Raw genomic sequence first — 25162 nt, forward strand, 5'->3', positions numbered from 1 at the left:
TGCTACAAATGTAGCAATAATAGGCTAGTTTTGTAACACCAGAGAAGGAAACCTTGGGTTAGTATACAGTGGGCTGATGTGCGGCAGTGCTCAGGGTTTGCATTTGAGAAGTCTGATTTTTAGCTATTGCTGATATTGCTGCTCTTTTCCTTCACCATAAAGGAGTCCTTCAGAAGTCAACAGGCAGAGAGCTTCTCGTTTTGTATAATGGTATCAGGTTAATTTAGGTGCTCTGAATCCCTTTTTCTCTCTTTCCTCTTACTACCCTCTCTTTGCTGCCTCTGTCAATGGTCAGCTGAGGCACTTGAGGCATTCCCGAGAGCTGACTGCAGGTCGGCAGCGTGATGTTCCTCCAGGAGCTACACCGGGCTCATGGACAAGCTAAAACTTTGTCTTTCTATAGATACACCGTAACGCCAAAGGTCCCACACATCAGGTACCGCTGCGCTCCCTAGTGGGAGTGGGGTGTCAGGACAAGGCATCTGCAACAGAAGGTAGCTCACACGTACACACCTGCCCTTACACCTTCCTGAAGAGCAAGCCTGGCAGAGGAACAGTTCTCTGCCTGCCCAGGCAACAGACAGCTCACTCTGAAAGCCACCTGCTCTTTCAATGTACTGTTCTGCAGAACAGAAGGAAGCTAGTTAATTAAATATAGCACAGATAAACAGCATACAAGATGTGTCAGCTGTGCACTCACACATTTTTATACTGACTTTGGTATCAGGGCAGGAGCAGGAACTCAGGTCAAGTTTACACTTGGAATATTCTGACTCTAATGCTTAATTTCTATTTCAGAAAAATAAAAATTGTAAAACTACCTACACATAATCAGAAAATAATCCTATTCACTGGTCCATAGTACTGGTAACATGCTGCCTGTGCCTGTACTTCTATGTAAGTCATCACTGATCAAACAATGTAATGTATCCATATTTTAAGCAACTGAGACTCTTTTCACTATATAGGGGAAAAAAAGACAAAAAAGAACAGAAAAATTATTAGTAAATTGAAAATGTGATCCTGCAGCTGAGAGGAGTAGTTGGAAGATATCTGGAATTTGAGCTTTGTTACACTTTAGTGATGCTGAATTTCTGGTTTAGGTGTTTTACATATTCACCACAAAAGGTGGATAGCTTAAATCAGGGATAAGGAAACTAAGTTTGGCATGAGTGACCTAACAATTATCAACTGCTTGAATAGTCAAATACTGTTATCTCCTACCTTAGCACAATGTGTTTTTATGATGCCCTCTTCCACTGTGACTAATAGCCTTGAAGAAATCAGTTATGTTCAGATTGAAAATCAGTATCATCAGCTTGACAATAAAACTCGTCAAATAGGTACTTACGTCTCTTTGACCACTTGTACATCATGCTCAGTTTTAGAAAGTATCTGTTAATTTATTTCACATACATGTATTTACATTGCAAGAAATTCACAACACTGAAAATAGAACATTTACACATTCACAGATATACAGGTTTGCACTCTCTCCCCTGTTAAGATCAGGCACTCGGCTCTTCTGTCTTGGCAATAATGACAACATCAATTCTCAGCAGATTAAATAACTGGTAGGTGTGGTGGATTTTAAGATGCATCATTCTCTGTATGTGGTGGTTATATTCTTTAAGCTGGTGGTTATATTCTTCAAGCTATTAGATGGCGGGTTATTTCACTGAAGAAAAATGCCTCTTGCATGGCATTTGCATAAGCTTCTATACATAATAAGCATATAGGATTATCTTTTTGTGGTTTACCATGCTATTATCAGTGATCCTACTCTAGACAGGTCAGTTATCCTTGTAGTAGTTATTAAAGTTGATTCGCAGCAGGAAGTCCTCCAAGTGGGGTTGGTATCCTCTATTTACAAGCTTTGTTACCACTGAAAGAAAAACAAAACATAAACCAGGCTTCAACTAAGATGAACATTCTAAAGTCAGCCTTGGCAGCTCTTGCGCATTTTAACTGAAACAAAAAAGCAGCCTAATGTATAAATCTGAAGGTCCAATGTCTCTTTCTGAAATTACAAAGTATTTTAAAGAAGATGTAAAAGAAAGATTATGTGTCAGTTCTAAGTGAAACTGTATTACTCCAATAAGAAGGAAATGCTTTCTCAAGTTGCTTTCACAGTAAGACAGTGTGTTCTTATCATAATCTCGACTGACCAGGAAGCATGTTTAGGTTCTCTGGATGTGAAAGAAGCAGCTCTGCTAAACTTTTCTTGAGCATAGTCCATTGTGAGAGAGAAAAACCAAAGTGAAATTCCTGGGACATACTCCTCAAGCTCTATGAATGAACAGACTGCTTTAAACATCCTTAGTAACAAAGGGAAAAGGCAATAGAAATTCCCTAAGCTCACAAACATCCCATGCAGTAGCCGAAAGGGAATTAGCAAGCAGCAGTACCATGCAAGGAAGAAGGGAAAGTGTATAGTTAGAAGTTAGGGCCTGAGCCAAAGCCATTGAAGTCCAGACTACTTTGTATTGGCTTTCAATGGATTCTGGATCAACCCATTGTGAGAGCATTTTACCATACACGGTGACTGAAGGTACAAGTGTAGATGAACAAGCACATATTTGTTTTGTAGTGCTTAATAGAGAGGGTGTAAAGAACCAGGTCACTCAGCAGATTTCCTTACAGAACGGTCTATTAATCTCTGTCCATGAAGCAACCATAGATCTCGTAGTATGGGCTTAGGTGGCTCCCAGAGGTGTTCTGGCTTCCTGTGGAATTTGGAAGCAGCCATTCTAACTCATCCTGAAATACCTGGGTTTGGTCCTTTGACACCATTTTTGGACACCCTTAAAGAATAAAAAGGGCAGCTCATTTCCTGAAGAATACAGTCTGACTAGAAAATATTCCAGAAAAATAGATCCAAGGAAAACAGTTGCACTTCCTTCAGGAATTAAGGGTTCTTTTAAAAAAAAACAACCACCAAACTCTCATGCACCACCTTTTACACTCAGGGGCAGGTTAAGTAACTTCTACTAAAAACACAAGCAAGATCTGAAAGAGAAATGGAGAGGAAAGACAGATAACCATTTCTTCACATTATAAGCTGATAGTGAGGAGAAACTTCATTATGCTACAGCAAAGAACATCTGGCAAATTATCTGTGCAGTTGAAAACACACTTTTCTGGGGCACTGGATATAAGCTCCAACTACTGCTTGGAGCTTCTCTGAGCTTTAGTCCAACACAAGCATCAGAATTTTAGAATCTTATGACAAGGGTAATACTCAACTAATGCAGATGTATCTAAAATTACTTCTAAGTACTATCTACCTCTCACTGCCACCAATAAAAAGTGCCAGAAACCAATTCCAAAGAAAAGAAAATGTAAGCACGTACACAGAGCTAAATACCAAACACTCACTTTGCAAATTAGCAAAAACTTATGGTTGGTTTGGGGATACCTGTTAGATTTCTTGTGTGGCCATTTTAATTGATGGATATGCAGAGCTTTGCAAGCCACACGAATGCAGTTTTCATTTGGGAAATACATGTTCTAACACACGCTAAGTACACACATCTTCCTACTAGGGCAATGTAATTCCAAAACCCCTTTGTAATTTTTTCAGTTGTCAGTTGACTTTTTCCTCCATCTAGAATTGATTCCATTTCTTACCTTTGAATAAGAAGTGGGAGTAATACTTGAAGGTGTTGTACGACTGCTGCATTAGACCAAAGTTGGGATGAACGGCCATTTGCTTCCCTGCATCGAAGCTCCAGGACTGAGAGATCAGCTGGCTGCGGAACTTCAAAATAAGGCTGAAGATGCTGTGTATAATGTTCATCACAGGGGCTGCCTTCTCTGTCAACAGACCCCTAACAACAGAGCAAAAACAAATTCAGAGGTGTGGTTGACATTTAGAAACATTATCATGCTCTGAGTCTTCTTCAGCTTTAATGCCCTCTCATCCCATCCCCTGGTACCCAAACAGCAGCTTTAGCCAAGTTTCTTCTCATTAAAACTGAAAAAGAGAGATATAAAAGAATGGGTTTCTTTTCTTGCTCATACTTTCTATTCTTTATAATCTCCTCTCCCTCCATCTCCCCACTTCATTATTCCAGTGTATCCTTTCTAAGAAGAAACCAAACAACCCTTGCTCCTCCCCTCTTATTCAGATTGCCCTTCTGCCTCATATATGCCAACCAAAGAGCTAAATGCTTATGGTTCCTGAAAGACAGATGTCTGCAGAGAGGCATCAGGTCACATTTGTTCCTTCAAAGTCCAGCCCTGGTCACTGCACATATATTAAAGGCATGTACAATGAATACAGAAGTGTTTTACTTCAGCTAGGCTTACTTGTGCACACTACTCATGCTGAATGAAACAGCATTCATTTACAAAGGCTACGACAAAGATGGGGTGAAAGGAAAACAGAGCTGTGGCCAAGTGTGCCTTTTAGTGTTCAGGTTAGAGCTGTTCTGAGTAGACCTAAAACTTGCAGAGGCAGGGTAAACAGGAGATGGAGCTAACTCCAAGGAGTTTGGGGATGGGTAGCTGAGGAAAGCATCAAAGTATGGACCTCATAACATGCTATGAAGTTTGTTTCCCTTATGTAAGAACACATTTATAGGTAAAGACTACTTAGTGTGTCAGGTAGAAGTCAGTTTTGCACACATAAGTTAGACTAGACTGGCTGCTTCATCCACTTAAAGATTTGAAGTAAAAATAAATACGGTAGCTTGCCTGAAGATTGCTTTGTTGAGGTATTCAGCATGTGTTCTGTGAATTTCTTCCAGGTTACCTACAGAAGACAGTTTGTTTCCAAATTCACACCAGGTAACATGAAGAATCTGATTAGCAATGTAGCCTTGAATAACCTTCACAAAATGCTGCATTTCATGTTTATAGAGCTGGAGCTGTCGAAACTGAACAGAATTTGATGCGTGACTGACTAAAGCTGAAAACAAAAACGGAAATACATTACCATCAGCACCCAAGGAGACCATCTAAAATCAGGATTTGCAAGGAATTAAGGTTTTTGCTAGTAGAATCTATTTAAAATGCCAGGGAAGTTTCTTTAAGAAATTGTGCCTTTTGAAGCTTGATGTGACTATTTAGAAGCGATTATCTAGCACAGGGTGACAAAAGCACTTCATACAGGACACTCTCTACTTCACTCATTATACGTACCAGTGCGTTTCAAGTGAAACCAAACATCCTTGAGAGTCCACACCATGTGCTTCAGCTGAAGCAAAAAGGAAAAGATCTTGTTGTATTTATTCATGCAGCTCTCAGTAATGACAATGTTTAGAGGCCAGTCAACCTGAAAGAAATAACAGTGCTGATCTAACTATATTTTGTGTTAGAAATTATAAGAATATTTCAGATACAAGTATTTCAGGGACATACAAATTAGTATATGTATTTTAATAATGCAGTGCAGTGGCCAGGCTAATTCAATCATGTAATTTCCAGTACACAATTTTTTTACTCCATTCTTAAAGGTATTCCGTTATTAAGAACATATTCATGTATCACCATAAGAACCATGGTATAATTGAGGTATTCTACTTTTCTCCATGCTGTCTTACCTTGTACCTTAGTTCTAAGCAACTCAGAGCATCAGGTGCATTGGGCTTGAATACTTCCGGAAGATACTTGAGGGCAAAAGAAAGATTGGAAGCAAGCTGGGTGTCACCATGGAGGCTGTACTGTAATGCTTTATTTAGGATGGAATTAAGAACCAGTGGATTCAGCAGTTCACCAGGTGTTTGTCCTGATCCAAGCTAGGGAAAAGATACCAACAAAACAAACCAATCCTAATTACACAGTATTAACAAAGAGTCTTGGCTCCTGAACACCTACAGCCACATAGCTCCACTGGCAACCAGCTATATTAACCAATGCTATCCCTCCTACCTTGCTGTCTTCCCCATGAACACTGGGTTAAGTCATTAAAATACTGTCTCATCAGAAGGCCCAGCACCTTCTTCAGATGCCCTCCCCTCTGCTCTTTAGTATATCTGAGATAAGAGTAGGTATTCTGCAACACAGGCCTTTCTACTGGATTTTAGTCAAATGGCAATGGGCTCTTCCAGCCTTGCTGCAACAGCGCAGTAGTTTTCCCAGGAAAGTGTGAAATGCCCTTCCATGACTACTTGTCTGACAAAGTTTAAAATTATTATGTGTCAAATCCTTGTACTCTCTCTATTCCTGGGATTAGCAGTAGGAAATACTACTCTCTTCCCTGGGACTTCCTTGGGCCTGGGCATCCCTTCCATGCAAAGGACCTTCTTTTGACTCAGTCCTAACAATGTTAAGAGTTCCTTACTACAAGGTTTCTTGACACAGCACAAAAGAGGAAATCAGCACAAGGCAGGATTCTAATTCACACTGTTCCTTCATTCCCAAGCTAAAGCAGGCAATCCAAAACCAGCAGTTAAGACAACAAAACAAATACCTTCTCAAACAAAAGGTCACTGAGCGACTGAGCAAACTCCCCATCTTCCATCAACAAGAAGTGTCTCAGTGCTTCAAAATGCTTCTCCACATTCAGTTCCACAAAGTAGTAATCAACTATTGCTTTGTTCACAAGAGAAACACTAAGAATAAAAACAAAGAAAACGTATTCTTCTTACAAGCAACTCCTTCCTTACTGTTAACATTCAGGTGTGGCTACATGAGATTAATGCTCCAGTACTTAACTCTGACATCCAAGACAGGATGATATTCACATAAGCAAAAAAAATGAAACAAATAAAATCTCTATCCAGAATATAGCAGAATTAAAAACTACTACTTCAGCTAACTGCGTTTTGAACAGTACTGGGGAATTATTTTAAAACTGGCTACGTATAATGGTTTTTAGAACATGCTGCTAGGCCTGGAGCAACATTTTGTCAATAGGCTTCTATCTCTGTCACCTACACAAACAAATTAAGAAAACGCTATTAAATCCCTGAGAAGAATATCCTAATTGGTAGAGCTCTGACACTAGATACTGAGGGCAGGTCTATAAGCAATATAGGTCTATATTACAATTTTCAGTACAGTGTAGGTATTCAAGCCAGCTTTAAATAATTTAACTTGCATACCAGGGATAGGCTAAATCTGCCAGCACACAACTCAGGCCTGCTCACTTTGCTTTACTGAACACACGAATCTGTATAGAGATTGTTCTGATTGATAGCAATCTGGATGTTTAAAACTAAGTTAGATAATTACATCTTCCTACACTGCACCAAACTTTGAGTCTAGTACACTCTGAGTTGGTAGATGGAAATCCAGACTTACAAGAAAGTAGATTCCCAAACAGTAAGCATGTCAACACATCTGAGAATAACTGTTTTTATGCCAGAAGCTGATCTTGTACATAATAACAGAAACTTTTCTTTAAAATACCATTAGATTTATTGAGAAAATGGTCCAACATACGTGTTTTCCCTATATATTCCAAAAGTAACAAGAACAGCTTCTATTAAACTTTAAACAAACAGCCTTGAAGCTGAAGTTCAGTAGAAACATAGAATATATCCCAATCAATATGCATGAGCTTTCACATCATCAAAAGATTTTTCTTTCCCCTCTTATCTTTCATCTGCCAAATAAAAACTAGCACAAACATTATAAATAATACACCTTCTTTTTAAAAGAACAAGGAAACCAATGGTGTCAAAACCACTGCTGCATAATCCACGAGTTTGAGAGCAAACAGTTCCCTTTAAGCCCTGGTATTTCAAACAGACCTTGAAAGCTTTAATTTATGAATAAAAATATAGGTAAGTTTATGTTATTATTTACATTAAATGTAAATCTGAATGTTTTAGCTAGTTATGGACCATCCACTGAACCACTTCTGGGAGCAAAGAGAAAAATTAAGGGAACAGATCTATGCACAACTCCTGTCTCAAAAAAGAACTAATAAAGAATACAACACTAATGGCTAAATTATTGATTCACTATTTCTAACAAACACTCACTGAGATACAAGTGGAGCAGTAATAGACCGTTTCATCAGCACTGGCAGGGATAAGAGCTCACTCAGCTGTACAGCCGTTTCATCTGTCGCTGACTGTACCATAGGATCCACAGGAAAAGTGTAGGATCTTGGTATCACATGATGCAAGAGATGGGAAACTGGTAGTTCTGCTAAATTTAAAAACATACAAGCATTGTAAGCTACTCTAATTAAGCAATTCAATAATCTGTTCAATAATCTGTTCAATAATCTTTTATTCAATAATCTATTAACCTCTACAAACCCCTCTAGGTTAGAAAATCATAGAATCATAGAATCACAGAACAGTTACGGTTGGAAAGGACCTTAAGATCATCTACTTCCAACCCCCCTGCCATGGGCAGGGACACCCCACACTAAACCATGCCACCCAAGGCTCTGTCCAACCTGGCCTTGAACACCGCCAGGGAGGGAGCATTCACAACCTCCCTGGGCAACATAATGTGTCAAAATGAATTTCTCGTCTCTGTGCCCAGAAACAAAGTGTTTGGCTACTGCAGTTCATAAGACTGGCAATTTCTGGCAATTTAGGCAATTTTTTTGGCACTCAGCTTTCTTGCTGAAGTTTCCCACATTTGCTGTTGATCTACTGTTGCAACAGTTCTACTCACACATCAGATCATAACTATCTTGATATTTTTCAATACAATACTGATCCGATAAGGCTTTCAAATAAGCTTGTTCTTTCTTCCATGTATCTTCCTCTCTCCCTTCCTCCTCCTTAGTCTTTGGAGTATTAGCTTCAGAAGACAAAGTTTCTTCAGGCACAGTATCTTGTGGACTTGCTTTTTCAGGTTCTTGTGCCTAAAACAAAAAAAATTGGACAAATTTCATGAGAGATGCTGTATCTGTCTACTCACACTTAATGTGTTCTTACAGGTAATTTACTTGTTGTTCCAACTGAAAATAAAAGAGCTTACTCACCTGTACTTTTCTGACACGTAAAACCAGTACGGTATTACAGTGATTACCAGATTAGGACAGAAACTTACTGTCTCAACTACCAGTATGTTTAATCTTCAAAGGAAAAGGAAATCTTCACAATAACTACTTTTGTTTCTTACCTGTACGGTCTGTGAGGAATCTGGAGAAGGGTCCTTGTTGACCACATCTGCCACTACTGTAATTAGAAGTAAATTAAAGACAATACTAAATACTTAGTTCACACTTCAGATCTGCTCCCAAAGTTCTTCAAGATTTCTCTATAGACTATCACAGGTACAACCACCCCAATAACAGTCCACCCAGGCAGTTTTATGTCTATTTTCTACTCAAGATCACAACAGATCCTGTTTCAGTTTCAGAATACAATTTTTTAATGCTGTTTCTTCTATATAGGAGAAAGACTTACCTCAAATTCTTTTCTCTGAATTCTAACAGAGGAATCTGAGTTATGCAAGGAATTAAGTAATAAATACCCATTTTGAACATAGACATTTATAGTTACTTTCATGAGCCCTTAAACAAATGCTGACTGAATAAACTTAGTTTTAATTTACCACCTTCTTTTTCTTCCATCGTATTTTCTTTTTTGTCATCTTTAATAATAGCATCAGGAAGGACTGGAACACTGTCAGATGACTGCAACTGTGGTGAAGTCTTTTTCTTCATTTGTGATGCTTTTGCTTCCTCTATGCTCCCTTCAGCAGGAGATGGTTCTTCACTGTATAGAAGTGTCTGAACTGTGGACTCAGTGGAAGGACTCGAAATGATTTTACGATGAGGTATTGGATCATCTTCTGTAGATGGGGCCCACTTCCCTATTTGGATGCTTGACTGGGATGCATGACCAAACGGGCTCCAACGAGATTTCAGAGGTTCTGTATCTGAAACCAGTTCTCCAATTTTGATGTGTGACTGTGAAGCATGCCCATGGATGCTCCACCGAGGCCTAGCTGAGATCACCTCTGACACATTTTCACCAATCTTGATATTGGCATCAGATGCATGACCATGGATGTTCCATCGAGGCCTTGTAGGAGCTACATTTGACACATACTCTCCAATCTTAATATTGGCTTCTGAAGCATGTCCGTGAATATTCCACCTGGGCCTTGAGGGCTCTACCTCCGAAGCATATTCCCCAATTTTGATATGAGCTTCAGAAACATGTCCATGAATATTCCATCGGGGTCGGCTAGATTCAACTTCAGAAGTATAGCTGCTGATTTTCATGTGGGAGTCGGAAGAATGCCCATAAGGACTCGCATGTGGCTGGTAAGTCTCCACATGAGGTACATACTCTCCCACTCTAATGTTGGAATCAGATGCATGTCCATGAATATTCCACCGAGGCCTTCTGTACTCTACATCAAATTCATTTTCTCCAACTCTAACATGTCCCTGCCAAGATGCAGATGGTCTGAGAACTGTATTAAAATCATACTCGTTTTGCTGATGCAATGGTGCATTGTCTTCTCCTTCCAGTGCTCCTCTCAAGACAGGCTGATTTTCATTTACTTGAGGAGTCTCAGAAAGATCTGAGTTAATATTTCGGAATGCTTCATCTAGCAAAGACCCTTGTACGCTAATAGCAACAGGTTGTTCATCCTGTGGCTTTGGTAAGAAATCTTCTATATTCACACTGGATTCAGGCAGGGAATCAGCACTGCGGAGAGGACTGCATGCTTTCTCTGAACTCTGGGGACTGCTTTCAGATCCAGCTGCTTTAGGCTGAAAATGCTGATCAGGGTTATCATTTGTTGGCTCAGGCAGCGCCTTGTCAGCAGAAGTAGCATATTCCAGTCCAGACTCAGATTTTTTTTGGCCAATTTTCTCATTGACATGTGGAGGTTTCAGAGAAGACACCTAAAAAAGAAATAATTACTACAGTGTATGACTAGTCACATAATCAAGCTACTTCTGAGACACACTTTATCACCATTTTTTCAGATGTACTACAAATAGTGTGGTAACTAGTCACCCTGCTGTTATAGTGAACCTCGTGTTTACTGAACTGAAATGAATCACGAAATGAACTCCCTTGAGGGACACCTGGAACAGTAACCTGGAGCTGATGTAAGAAAATAAACTCACCTGTGAATGTGGATCTTTCACAGTAGGGGTTTTATCTGAAGCCAGCTGGCACTGTTTGTAAGGAATAATATCTAATTTTCTCCTGTAGCTTCCATCTGGAAGTTTTTCAAGCATTTCCTGTAAGTAAAAAAGACAAAACCAAGTCTTTAAGTACCAAATGCCAAATTCTCTAAATTACATTTCTTAAAGCTTTTCAGAAGATACCTCGATGCGTTTTTGATCTTCTAACAGAAACTTAAGACGGGCTGTTTCCAACTTGTGTCGCTGGATTTTCCATAGGGCTCTTTGTTCCCTACGGGCTGCATCATCAGAAAGTTTGCTATAATGGTCAATTAATTCCTGCCTAAAAAGATAAAAATAAAGCTAAGTTATGGATTTTCACATACTCATTTTCCTCTTTGTTTCCAAAGAAAAAGACTTTTCAGCACTTTAGAACTGAGAAACAATTGCTTAAAAGCAGAAGCCAGAGGCTTCAAACCCAGAGAATTTCTCTCCAGTGCAGAAAACAAAGGAATTATTCTTAGTCATTATGACAAAGTGTTCTTAGTCAATATGTATTTCTATAAATATTCCTAGTAGGTCACTCATTTATCTTAAATATTTTTAGATATAACAAAAGACAGTGAAACATAACTATATGCAGAACAATAGCAATTCGAATAATTATTGATCTAACTCCTCTGCTTTTTACTTCTGCTTTGACATACATGTGATCATTTTTGCTGTGGGCTCAGCTTTTAATTGTAAGATGTAGTTACATTTTTTTCCTGAAATTCTTTTGATAACAAAACCCAGACTAGAGAGGGCTGGCACAAATCAGTGGCTCCCAGACTTTTAGGCTACTAACTGTTCCCAAATGACAAAATTGCTCACAGATTACCAAAAAATCCTTACATCACCTTTTAACTGCAAATATTACCCTTGTACAGCAATATCTGGGAACTGCTAGTACCATAGATTTTAATATACAGTTATTTTTCCTGAGGTTTTCATGGTTATGGTGGTTTTGCAGTATCCAAGCTTTGGGAGAATACTCAGAAGCATTTACCTTGCCTTTTTTTCCAGTTCTTCTTCTAAAGCTTTCAGCCTTTTTTCTCTTTCTCTGAGCTCTCGGGCATAGCTGAAATCATCATCAATCTCTTCTTGCTTTATTGCAAGACGGCGCTGCATAAATATTTAACACTTTTAAAAGCCACTCTCAATACCAGCTGTAATACACACACCTGCGAGAAGTTCATATTTGTACCCCACTCATTCAATTCATTCAACTTCAGTACAATAGATCAAGATATCCTTTCAATTATTTGCCTAAGAAATAAAATTGGCCTTTAGAAACACACAGAAGTACCTCCTGGTCCTTTGCAAATTGCTCTTTCAGCTTCTGAAACTGTTCCCGTTTCTTTGCATCCAAAGCCATTCGTTCTGACATTTGTCGATCTGTATTAAAATGGATATTGTTAGTTTATATTAACAAACCCACTGGAAAATACATGAAACACTACTGCAACTTACCATTAATGGCTTTTAGCACTTTACTAGCAGTTTCTCTAGCATGAACAATTAATTCTTGTTTGGCTATTTCCATGCGTAAATCCTAAAAAGAACCCAAACAAAAACACACATGGAATTTTTTTTATCATTTTAGACTTGAAAATACACTGTTAAAAAGACAGGCACACACTTTATCAAGGTTATTAATTTATGGCTACAAGACAGAAATATTAATAAAGCAATTAATTGTACAGAAAGTCTCTGAGCTAATTTTAAAAGTTAATACTGCAGGCCTTTCCACAAGCTAAATCCATCATGTATACACTATATTGGTGGCATCTGAAAGCTAGAAATCTCTTTGTAACTTGAAGAGTTCTGAAAAAACAAGTAGCTATGCAAATTACAAAGAGTCTCATCTTCTTACTAACTAGCTTGTCACATTTGTTACATTAAAATTTAACCATCTTTTCACTACTTTTCAGTAGAAGGGCAAATCTGCTACTGCAAGGAATAAAATGGAACTCCAAAACTCATTTGATACATGAAAATGTCAACACACCACCTATACTTTTACAAGCTATATTAAGTAAGTTTATGTGTTGTGATAATAATTCAAACAGCAACTGACCAATGAAAAGATTCTGACAATAAATACAAATTATTTCAGAGTTCCAAAAAAAATTGAAAAAATAGTATTTAAAGAATAAATCCCAACAATAAGGTCTTCATTCTTTTATTCATTTACCTTTTCCTCCTTGCTTATGGAACTGTATCGGGCAATTCTTTCCATTCGACCCACATACACTGCACAATCTCTCTCTATTTCTTTCAGCTCCTCAAGCGAAAAAATAACTGAAATCCGGGGAACAGGAATATCTGACCAGCATATATAGTGCTGAAAAATGAGAAATGTCCTTTTATATACATTTCTAAGAGTAAAATGTTACATTATGAACTCAAATTATGTATTTTTTAACTTAGCACTGCTTCAAGGCACTGAAACAAGCTTCCACACAGGATCTGTAATGTTTATTAATATCACTGGTTTTAGCACTTATATCATTCAAACTAGGAGACAGAGGTATAATGTTCCAGAACTTGGATCACCAGGAAAATTCTCAGAGTCCCCTTTTTTCCCAATTAATTGGATAGGAATCTAAAGTCTGATACGTACATTTATACTAGTTGTGTTCTAAATGCCTACAGCTTTGTTTTTCTGAACATCCAAATTAACTAAGGCTGAGTAATGCAGCACTTGAATGCATCCCTTCTATCAAAAGTTAGTGCTTGTTTACTTACATCCCCCACAGATCCCCATTTAAGTAGGAACTGTCTGGAACACAACTAACACACATCTACAGGAAAGAGCTCTACACAAAACTCTCAAAAATACAGACAGTGCACATCACAGAGTACCTGTTCTGTAAGCTGAATGTCTTAGGTCTTTCTGCTCCACCTCAGCTTTCCTAGCTTTCTCAAGCTGTTCTACTCAGTGCAGAAAACAGACAAAAAACCAAGAGCACACAAGTACGCTCATACTGCGGTCCCCAGTCTGGTTAAAGCCCAGAGCTGTGTTCCTGGGACTTTGTTAGCCAAATCAAAAGGGAACAGCCAGCTGTTCAGGGCATTACCATGAAAAGGAATGAAATGTGTCTGGCACTCTCTGACAGATGGAAGATGATTGAACCAGGGTGCTACACATCCTAGGGGAATGCTCTATCTGTTACGATACTGTGATAGTGACTGATAAAGCTGTAATTTATAAAGGAAATGATGGCTGACGCTGTTTTATAGAAAGCCCAGTACTACTGGCACATCTGAGTTGTGGTTGGAGAATGCTTATCGAAACAGACTCAGGAGAACTAGCAGAGGGCCATCTTGAGGTATCAGGCTTATGACTGATACCTGATGTCAAGATAACTGATAATGAGCTGCTCAGCTCTGTCTAAACTAGGCAACTCTGACCTTGAAGAGAATGGAAAGAGTGCCTTTAGACATCTCTGTGGTTGTTTCTTTGTTAGACATGCACAGAGAAGAGGGAAAACACAAAGTAGTTCAATATGTTTTCCTTATCAAGAACAAGACTCGTTCTGCAAAATATGAATAAACTATTTAAGCACTTTTTGAAGATGTAGTGATAGAGGTGAAACTCTATGGAGAACTGAGTCAAGACCTGGTAAGTGAGGCATCTTTAAACATTAAAAAAACAGGACTATGAGTTGGGTGAAAAATGGAAGGCACTTGCTTGGAAAACCTAAAACATTTCTGCTTTGAATACTAAGGAAAGTAAGAACTATAGCATGTGCCTTGGATACAATTAAATGGATGCTGTTAAAAATGTGTATTTCTGCAGTGAGGTGTTAGCAAGTAAGAGGGGATAATCAGCCCACAAGCATCTGTGAGCAAGTAGTTGCCTTTCATGAATTAACATTCTACTTAGGCAACACCATCTTTCAATAAAGAAGCAAACTTGCTAAAATCCTAGAATCTTGCTCTAAAGGGACATGATTTTCTCAATGGAATAGGAAGGAACCAAACCAAAACTTACCCTAGGACAGCACAACTTCAGCAAATTAATGGTTTTCCCACATATGTATACATCATTAGCGATATGTTTAAGAAATACAGGGACACAGTCTTCTACTTCTTTTGAAATCAAAACATAACCGTGAGTCCAGTAATGTTTATCTACATATCAAACAAAAAGATGAAAGTATGTATTTTTAATTATTTCATTAACTACACAAATTATATAAATTAGAAATGCTCCATATACATACTGTACCTCTGAAACAAAGATAATCCTCATTCACCTGGATCATAAATTCTCCATAAACATCTCTGAACACACCACTGTATACCCAGTCATAGATAAATCTAAAAAATATAATTGTACATTATTGAGAATCAATCCTCTCCTCTTCTCAACTTTATGATAACCAAACAGTAAGAATATTCTCTAAAACATCAAAACAAACAAGCTATAGGCAGGATAAAACCCAGCAATTAAGTGCTGTCACAGTGATATTTAAAGATATATGTAGGATTATGTCACTACATTTTTCATAAACCATCTTTATATAGAACATTTCAGTGATGAGTTAAGATGCAAGAACACTGCCTTAATTAAAACCATCTTTTAATTTCTGTATATTAATTTACTAAGTATATATCAAAAATTTCAATAAATCTTTGCAGCACATCAAAAGCATAGGGAGAAATAAGCAGGAAGAATTTATTTTAAAGAGAGGTAACTTGAGCAGGGAGAAACTGAAAGGCTATAAAACAAAGATGCAATATTAAACACTTTTTCCCTTGACCTAGAGCCATTTTTAATATACATGCAGTAATGAGATCTACTGCTTTGGAATATTTATTCATGCTTTTTCTTATTTCCTCTGTGTGAAACCAAACTTCTGAAGAAATAAAAAATACAATTATCTGAAACTATAGGTAAAAAAAGCTCAGAGCACCTTAGAGATTATATTTTCTTTTCTTACTAGGTGCAGTATTAACACTGTTTCTAGACATTGGGTCAGTGTAACAGGCAGGAAGCATTTAGCAGAGGAATGACTGTTCAATTTTAAGGTTGTAAGTAAAAAGTTAATAAAGTGTTAAATCTGATGTTTCTATGATTTATTTGAGCAAAAACTATTACTTAATTTCTTTCAGGTTAATAAATGAGTGAGATAACAATTTCTGCAGATGAGACCTCCTTCTGCAGCAGCCCTGATTGAACATGATTGATGCTTCAGTGGAGATCTGCAACAAATTCAGGGGTCAATATTGTCTATAAGTAGCACATACTAGTGAGCGTACTTTCGTATTTTTTTAGGTTCCTGCCCTTGCTATTTCAGAAATCTGGCTCTCTTCGACAAAGTGCAGGGCAGGAGCTGTGAAGATATTTCAGTGAGTCTTCTAGTAAATCTGAAACTAAATTTCTCCAGAGAACATTTTATGTAGAAGGAAGAAAAAACAAGAAGGGGGCCTTGGGAGGAATCTTCAATTTAGAGCATTTTGACAAATTTTGGTTTTCTCTTTCTAGTATCATTGCGTCTATTAAGTATCACTGTAAACAAAACTGCCGCAATCCAAGGAACTCCACTTCCAATTGTTAGTTAGTTCCATCTACTTAATGAACAACAGATCTATTAATTTTTATTATTATTATTTTTGCTTACTGAAAGCCCACAAGAATTAAGACAGTGGAAATAAACATGAACTTTTCCAGTTCGTGCAAGATGAAAAGGAACTTGTTAGTTGCCAGTTTCAGGATTTTACTACAAGTATGAGAAGAAAAGAAATAATTGAAGTTTATCCAACTCTTATATTTCAGTATGAATTTCCAGGACCAGCAGCAAGAAAGAAGTCTTACTTATATGTATTTATTTACTAATCTAGTCACACATAAAACCCTTATGTTGCTACTGAGCTGCAAAAGAGAGGGAAAGAAGGATTCAGCAAAATTAATTCAGTATGTATTTGCAGATACATCTTATATTTTCTCTGAGAATGTGAAAAGCCATTGTTAAATTACTCACCAGATTAGTAATTCAGAACTGCTCTTAAACACAATTATGCAGAGAACAGTATGGACGCACCTTGTGTATGGTTCACAGCTTGTCTTCAACAGAGAGAGAAGAACTGGATAATGCTCATTGCTGCAGTTGTTGAGAGCCTCTTTGTACAGATATGAAAGCAATTTAACACCCTAAGAAAATGGAAACATATTCTAATATTAGGCCACAAACTTAACTATAATAACGAAAGATTCATAAATGCATAGCTTTACATGTTTCACTAGACACAGAATGCAGGATTCATCTCATGTCCTCTAGTTCTCTGCAACTAAGATCACTTTACTTGAGCTGCTTATCTCAAATTCACTTTGTAGCCAATGGAGGGAAATATGTATGTTTAGACTTGGATCCATATGACTTGCTACAAACACCTCCTTTAGAATTAAATTAAATGAAATGCACTCTAAGGATTATTTTGGGTCCTTCATTTACTTTAGGAAGTAAACAAAATTACCAATTTTAAAATACCTGGAGAAAGGATCATGGCACTCTAACTGGAGGTGCAAGGCCATGTCTTTCATAGCAAAGGGACCACTAAAAATTGCATGTAAAATCCTACCTAATTTTGAAGAATATTAACAATGTAACCAAACCCAAACATAAATATATCAAATGAATTATCACCGTAGGAAATGAAGCACCAGCTCCACCACTGATCCCCAGGGCTGTTGTTCCTATACCACAAAGTTCAGCTAAATACCTAAAAAAACAGTATTAAAATACATAAAAAACATATTAAAATAACCAGAAGTCTCTGAGACCACTTTGATGAACTTTACTAGAGCTGAGTATCATACAACAACCCTACTGTATCAACTGAATGGTAACACGGTAACAAAGAAATTGAATATAAACACCTTATATGTTTTCCCTAGAATCCTCTGGTTAGAAATAAATCTGTTAAAATAGAGGGAAAATACTAAAAAACTATGTAAGAATGCCCATACAGTATTGTCTGGTTTAGTGAATATGAAGAAACAGATTGCATCTTTTCTGCTACGAAAAGCTTAAATATTTAATATTATTCTCTTACCTCAACTGACGACCTAATTTTCTGAAGAGAAAGCTGATTGTCAGAAGACTTAAAGTAGGAGGAGTTGACAAAACACAGGCTCGGTAATATTGAAGATACTTTCTCAGCCCACTTGTGAATGCCTAGTACCAACAGAAAATATTCAAAGTTGTTAACAGTCTGTCTGTGTCTCACATTAATTACATCATTATGAAAGCAAATGTTTTACTGAAATACTCTGCATATTAGGTAAGAGGGGCCTGTATACTGAAGTAAGAGGGAGGTAAGAGTCTGTGCAGCAGCAGATATTCAAATTAGCCAGATGACTCCTCTACACTCTTTATATATCCAATGCACAGAGCCTGTACCCACGCAGTGCATATCAAAGCATCTTGATTCAGCTTCTTTGAATTGCCCTTTGAGGAGCCCCCTGTTCTCAAACAGCTATAATATATGCGTGGGAAACCAGTTTCCTTACTTTTATGCCTAAACTGGATACGGAAAAATCTCACCTAGAACTTTTTCTAACAAGAGAAGGAGAGAGATTTTCCTATTCTATGTTTGCTAACATTGCTGTAAATCAAACATTCAGAAGGAATACATTTTCATTGTCTTCAATACATTTTCACTGGAATGCCTTTTCATAGGAATACATTTTCATTGTCTTCATAACCAATCCTAACTTAATTCTATGCAATAGAAAGATATTTCACAGTGTACATACAGTTCAGCATAATATACAGACATCTGACAGGGAAAATTTGCACTTAATTCTGCACTGAGAAAAAGTAATTAAAGCTACTAAATATAACATTTCTGTATTTTAGTTTTTATTTTTTAAATATATATTATATATACATACTGTGTTAAGAAGGTTATTATATTTTAATTTTATGCAACTTAATGTATAAATATGTGATGGTTTTAACATCTAAAAACGATATTCCTTTAGTCCTCAGAAGAACAAAATCACTAAACAAATCATACTTGAGGTAACGAAGACTTTTTACCATGTGTTTCAGTGCAAGCAAGCCCTAAGCACACAGAGCTGTGATTTAAACGCAGTAGCCCTGTTCATTGCCAACCTGGGATGAGCATTACACTTGATATGCCTTGCAGTTTTGCAGAATGCAGAAATTCCAGCTTTACACAAAATGGAAGTTACCTTCTCTACTTAAGATAACTGGCCCATTAAATCTAGATGATTTAATACAATCGTTTTACCTGAAACACAAGTCCTTTGCTGTATGAAGAATCTAAAACTGGTTGAAGAGAAAACCGACTTAGTCGCGTGTAATAGGTTCCATACTCTGCAACTTCAGAGAGCAGGTTGTGCATTGTCTCTGGTGAAGTTCCAGATACATATACCCCCTCCTTTATCACAAATGTCTGAGCAGCCTGAAAGGATATAGAGAGGGAAAAAAAAGCAGATTCAAATATTTCATAGCTTTATTCTGACTTAAAATAGCAAACATTTACACACAAAAATAACACATTTTCAGTTTAGATACTCTGGTAAATGAGACTATACAGCTAGAACAGTGTGATAAACATTAAACTGTAACAAAATTTCAGGAGTATGAATGGTATTTGCAAATGTACAGAATAAAACTCATTATCTAATTCCTTCAAGAAAATCCAATCTACAAAACTATTTACACATCTCTTTTCAAGTATTCATAAACCTGGTTTCACTTACAGGCTTACAAATGCTCTTAGCCCACTGCAATAACATCGCTATTACAATATATAAATACTGCCTTATTGCCATTAGGTCCCATTCAACTTTTTAATAGTACCCACAACTGCAAGATCTCAAAAGAAAGAAATGTATTGAAATGGAGACCTCTACAAAGTAAAAAGATTTGACTAAGAAGTGCAGTTAAAAATCTTCCATACCTGATTGAGTGAAAATGTAGTAGATACCACACCAATAAGGACATTCAAGACATCCTTTACCAGTTCAGGTTCTTTCATTAGCACAAGCTGTGGAAGCTGAAGCACAGTATTGCTAAACAGTTGTAATTCCCCTTCTCGAAGTTTGTAAAATTTGTCAAAAGCTTCTCTCCCAGCCTCAGTAAGATAGGGTTCCTCTTTCTTACCAGGTGGACTGTGTCGGAGCAAACACAATGTTACAACGTGATTATATGAAAAGAAGGAAATATAACTCCTAAATCAAAAACGGCATTTCAGAATTTTACACAGCCAGTAGTGACCACAGAAAAGTAGGCATTTTCAGGGGAATGTGCATTCCATCAAATGAAACTGTAGCCCAGACTCAGTACAACGAAGAAATAGGCAGATAATTTGAACATCAGATCAGAGACAGAAATCATGATAGATAACTACCAGCCTCTTTTGTGGCCTTTCCTCATGCAGTTTTCACATTAAGAAAATGAAGTCAATATATACCAGATTTCCAGGGTCCATGTAATATTAATATTCAAACATGTTCAAGAGCAATATACTCAAAATGCTGTAGCGACTTGCATTAACATGTTTCATCTCTTCCCGGTGATGATTACTGTCCCCTCCAAAACAATGTCTCCCTGAATTACTCAAAAAATTCTGAATTCTAGTAGCATGCATTACATGAAAGCTGTCAGACATATGGTCTGTATAGGACTTTAAGATCCTTGCAGTCTAAATGGTAGCAAAAAAACCTGTCATAATTAGAAACAAAGCTTGAGCATGCTAGAGGAGCTTTGAAAAATCAGATTAGGAAACTTGTGAGCTTCTCAGGCTCAGAGCTGAAAAAACAGTATATAACAATACCACAGACACACCACTAGCTTACTACTTAAAACTGCAGAAAACATACAGAGCAAAGTTTCTCCAAGAAGCAGGCACAATACTGTCTATCAGGAATGTAAGAAGGACCCCTGCCATACCTTCCTTTTTCTTTTTTCTTCCATTTTAGGGAAGCCAGGAAGCTTTAACAGGGCTATATAGTGTCCTCTCAGGGGATTCATCTTCTACTCAACAGCCAAAAGAACTACAACCCTAACTACACCATCAAGAAATCCATAGTAATAATTTCTGGTTTGGTTATAGACAGGGAAAATTAATACAATACTGTACAGTACTGGGATATACGGGTTTGATTATCCTCATGCTCTACAATTACTACTTTCTCTTTGGAACTGAAAATATGGGATCATTTTAGACTGAGATAAATTGTATAGTGCAAAAGAAGTCAGATTAGTTAGAAAAATGTTGCATTTCACACAAACAGCAAGCATTCCCATAATCCCTTCAGTGATTTTGACAAAGACAATTTTCTCTCTTGCTATGAAACAGCTGCAATCCAAGAACTAGTTTGTTGAAACTGCACGACTGTTATTCCTCTCTCAATCATTAATGCTCTATATTGAATGTTGCGAATTAAACATTAATATTTCATCATTTATACTGAGGTCATTTGGAACTAAGATGAAATGCACCTCCATACATTTGCATGTGACGCGTAACAAGTTTGCCAGTAACAGCAGACACATACTATCCAATTCTTTCCCAACATCTTCGTTTGCTGGGTCCGTATGTAAGTACTGCATCCCACAAGTCTATGTCTGGAGTCATGCTCGGCTCTGACTGAGAATCTGGAGTCAGATTGGATGCTGACTGGAATCCCTCATCTTCCGACTGGTCTATACTTTGGGGAACCTGTCAGAGAGAGTTCAAATGTTATACATTGAAACATTTTGCTGAAGAAATATATGCTAATAAAGAAGATTTCCTGCTATCACTCATGATCAAATGACTACATAACAAAGCCTGTGTTGCGCACCCTCCCATTACATCTATTTTGATTTTTTCCCTGTAAGCACTCTTTCCATTTGGTAAGCCTCTACTGATACTAATGCCCATACATAAACCAACAATCACCACCAAAATAATACACTAAATTTGTGGGTATTAAACTCCAGACTTACTCCTTTGGTAAGCATATAGTTCTACAAGTTGAGAACCTGATGTCTGCATATTCAATATGTTACACAAACAAAATCATACTGCTAGGCATTTCATTTGAGCAAGTGATCCAGGTCCTAATTATTCAAATTTGTAAACATTTTGTTAACTCTGACTAACATAGTTTGTTCCTTTATGCTTATTCATATGCGGAAAACCTGCAGGTTTCCAAACAGTGTATTTGCCATATCCTCAGCTCCCACTCAACAGGAGTTGTATGTGCAGAACAGTATTCAACTTCAGTAAAAGACAATCGCACCCACATAAAAAGCAGCACGTTCTTCAAGAAATCACAAACTTTCCAGTCTGATGGAAAGAGTGCAGCACTTACTCAGAAAGGTTCTGCCTCCCCTAAGTTATGAGTTGCATTCATATGTGCACACTGAATGCCACAGCAGTTTTCCTTTTTAATCTCTCTGCCTTCAAGTTTCATTTAAGATCCTGAGTTAAGGGAGCCTGCAAAAGCTATCCATATGTTAAGCAGAAAGAACAAAATGAGGATTAGGAGTACAGAAAAGGATCCCTGCTTCATCTTTAATTCCAACACTGTATACTTCTATTACAAATTAAATGACTACCTATAGTTTGAACTATAGTTTCAAAGTGGCATACTGAAAGCATGCATACATTCAAGTCCAAAACAAATGATACCATACTTTAATTGCAAGTCCAGACAAATCTGCATTGTCAGGCACTGGCGGTAAATCCAGCTTGATGTCCATGTCATAGGTACGGCTATGGACAAGAGCACCGAAGAGCGAGACCCGTGTTTCTTTCTCAAACCTGTCCCCAGCCGGACAGTCCCGTGAGAAGAGCCCTATGGCCGGGAGCCCGGTGCCAGGGGCAGATTCCATGATCTGAAGCGTCTTCTGAATTGTGTCGTTGAACTGACATTCTTCATTTGTTATTAGAGATTGTATATCAGCTTCAAATACACTTACATCGTAATAATCATAACCCTGATACTTGACATTTCTCCCAACATATTTGTTGTTCAGAAAATAGTCCTTTTTTTGTGGTACAAGCTGGGGAGGCCCTGTTCCAGCAAGCTGTACCAAGAGATCCAAGACAGCATTAACTTCAGTAAATGGTAAGCATTCAGCTGTTTCCAGTTCCTCCACAAGATTCTCCAGTCTATCTGCCTGAGCACCGAGGCCAGCAACTCTTAAGTTGAAAGACAGCATCAAGATCTTGTTTTTCACTGGCAGCCTGGAAACATTTGACTGCAGCTTACGAGCCTCCTCTTGGAAAAGGTTCATGAACAGGGCATTATAAGCAACCCTTTTCAGATTTTGCTTAGCCCTTCTCTTGCTGACCTTCTGCCTGCCCAGGTGGACCTTCCATGGCAAACCTGTCAAGTGTGCTTCACACAAATCACTGAACAACTGAGTGATGCTCTCCATTTCAAATCAAACTGTCAGGTTACAGCAGTTACAGTCCAGGGCTCTGGTTTCATGTGAAGATCTGAAAAATACCAAGAAGAAACACTTGTGATGTGTATAAGAAAGATGAGTGTGCTTTAACTTAAACTAAGCCCAAAAACTAAAGAGAAGAAAACAGACCTAGCACATATTTAGGACACAAGCTATAAAAATAACAGCATGACTTTGATCACAAGCATACTGATGGTGATACAAGCTTAATTCCAAGCGCCTGATTTTGCTCGGCACACTGAAATAGAAGAGAGAAGGCTGTCCTGATCTAATACAGGATTTCCTGTGGGAACACCTCCAGGGCTTTACCACCCTGTATCCTCTCGGGAGACATCACCACCCCGCTCTCCCCACCGCGGTGCCCGCCGCAGAAGCCAGGGGGCCACGCAGGGAGCGGGCGAGAAGATGAGGGCAAAGAGGCGCGGGTGCTGATGGTGACGGGCAGCGCAGGGCAGGGCTGGGCTGGAGCGGCACCGGCCACCCCCGGCGCGGCTGCGGAGTACCCGCAGAAAACGCGCGGGGGGCGACAGCACCACCCGGAGCAGCTCCCGCGGCGGGGCTTGATCGCTGGACATCCACTGGGCCCAGCCCTGCAGCCCCTGCTCGCCCCCAGCAGCACACGCTGACAGCACCCCGCCCCGGCCCCGCTCCCGCCCCAGCCCCGCTCCCGCCGTACCTCTGGCGGCTGCCGGGGCCGCCTCAGCCGCTCCTTCCCCCGTCGCGGGCCGCCAAACACGGCGCTGACGTCACGCGAGCGCGACGAGCCGCGAAGAGGCCCTGGGCGTGGCGGCCGGCGGGAGCCGCTGCCGGGGGCTAAGGGCGGTGCTGGGCACGCGCGGGCAGGGGGCTCGGGGCCTCGGTACCCCCGTTAGCACAGCGCGGTCGGACGCGGTACATACAGCGCCGGGTTACGGAGCTGGCGGGTTGCAAACTATCCCTGCGGTGCCTGCACGTAACGTGTGAGCCCAGTTTACACGAAATAACACAACGCTACCAGAAAGCAATAAACCACGGTCGGGGCCCGAGCTGCACAATGTGGCTGCAGCCTTCTGACCACACTTACAAACTAGTTCTACCACGAGTACACGGTTTTCATCTTAATTCGTGTTTTAATAGAACGCATCAAGATCTTAGAAAAATACATAGCAAAATATGACATTTCATAATTCGAACTATGTGAAAATTCAGCTGAATGAAGGCACGTAAAAGAGCTATTTCTGAGAAAATGTTTGGGTTGGTGGTTTTTACCCTTGAAAATGCTGAACTGTCGATTTTATTTATCTATTTATTTCTTTTCTCCAGTGGAGAAAGAAGAATTAACAAAAAATTCTCCTGTTCTGAAAAGTTCTGAAGCTAACGTTTGCCATTGCACAGCTTCCAGTTAAAGTAATTACTTTTTGGAATTTGAAGTTGAGTTTAAAGCAGAACATCTTCATTGTCTTCAACTTTCATTTGTGAAAATGCCTGACATGGCTTTTAGTTTCTTTTGAAACCGATTTTCAGTTCAAAATGTTCAAGGATTGGGTATGGACTGGGTATAATTTCCCAGCCTGCAGTAACTGAAAGGCAGTGCCAAAGGGAAGGGTATCACTGAGAACAGAAAACTGCAAAGACAGATTTAGTTACTAAAATAATGTCAAGTTGATCCCAGCAGCAACACCAGTATAAA

The 25162-nt window shown here is 38.6% G+C and overlaps 1 protein-coding gene across 1 annotated transcript; it reads right to left on the reverse strand.

Moving 5' to 3' along the window:
• Positions 1-1493: 1493 nt before the first annotated feature.
• Positions 1494-24213, reverse strand: TUBGCP6 (tubulin gamma complex component 6). The gene is made up of 26 exons (XM_080612969.1): positions 24170-24213; positions 22717-23524; positions 21591-21754; positions 19991-20201; positions 19316-19489; positions 18113-18234; positions 17704-17779; positions 17101-17210; positions 15285-15376; positions 15048-15187; positions 13245-13394; positions 12521-12602; positions 12357-12445; positions 12057-12172; positions 11213-11351; positions 11009-11125; positions 9475-10780; positions 9037-9092; positions 8584-8776; positions 7935-8103; positions 6416-6557; positions 5547-5741; positions 5146-5278; positions 4699-4912; positions 3631-3830; positions 1494-1885 (listed from the first exon to the last, which is right to left on the reverse strand). The coding sequence occupies exons 2-26, from the start codon at positions 23461-23463 to the stop codon at positions 1794-1796; spliced, it is 5229 nt and encodes a 1742-aa protein (XP_080469095.1). The 5' UTR covers positions 23464-23524; positions 24170-24213; the 3' UTR covers positions 1494-1793.
• Positions 24214-25162: the final 949 nt, after the last annotated feature.

This window comes from Psittacula echo (genome assembly GCF_963264785.1).
Source record: "Psittacula echo genome assembly, chromosome: 1".
NCBI lineage: Eukaryota > Metazoa > Chordata > Aves > Psittaciformes > Psittacidae > Psittacula > Psittacula echo.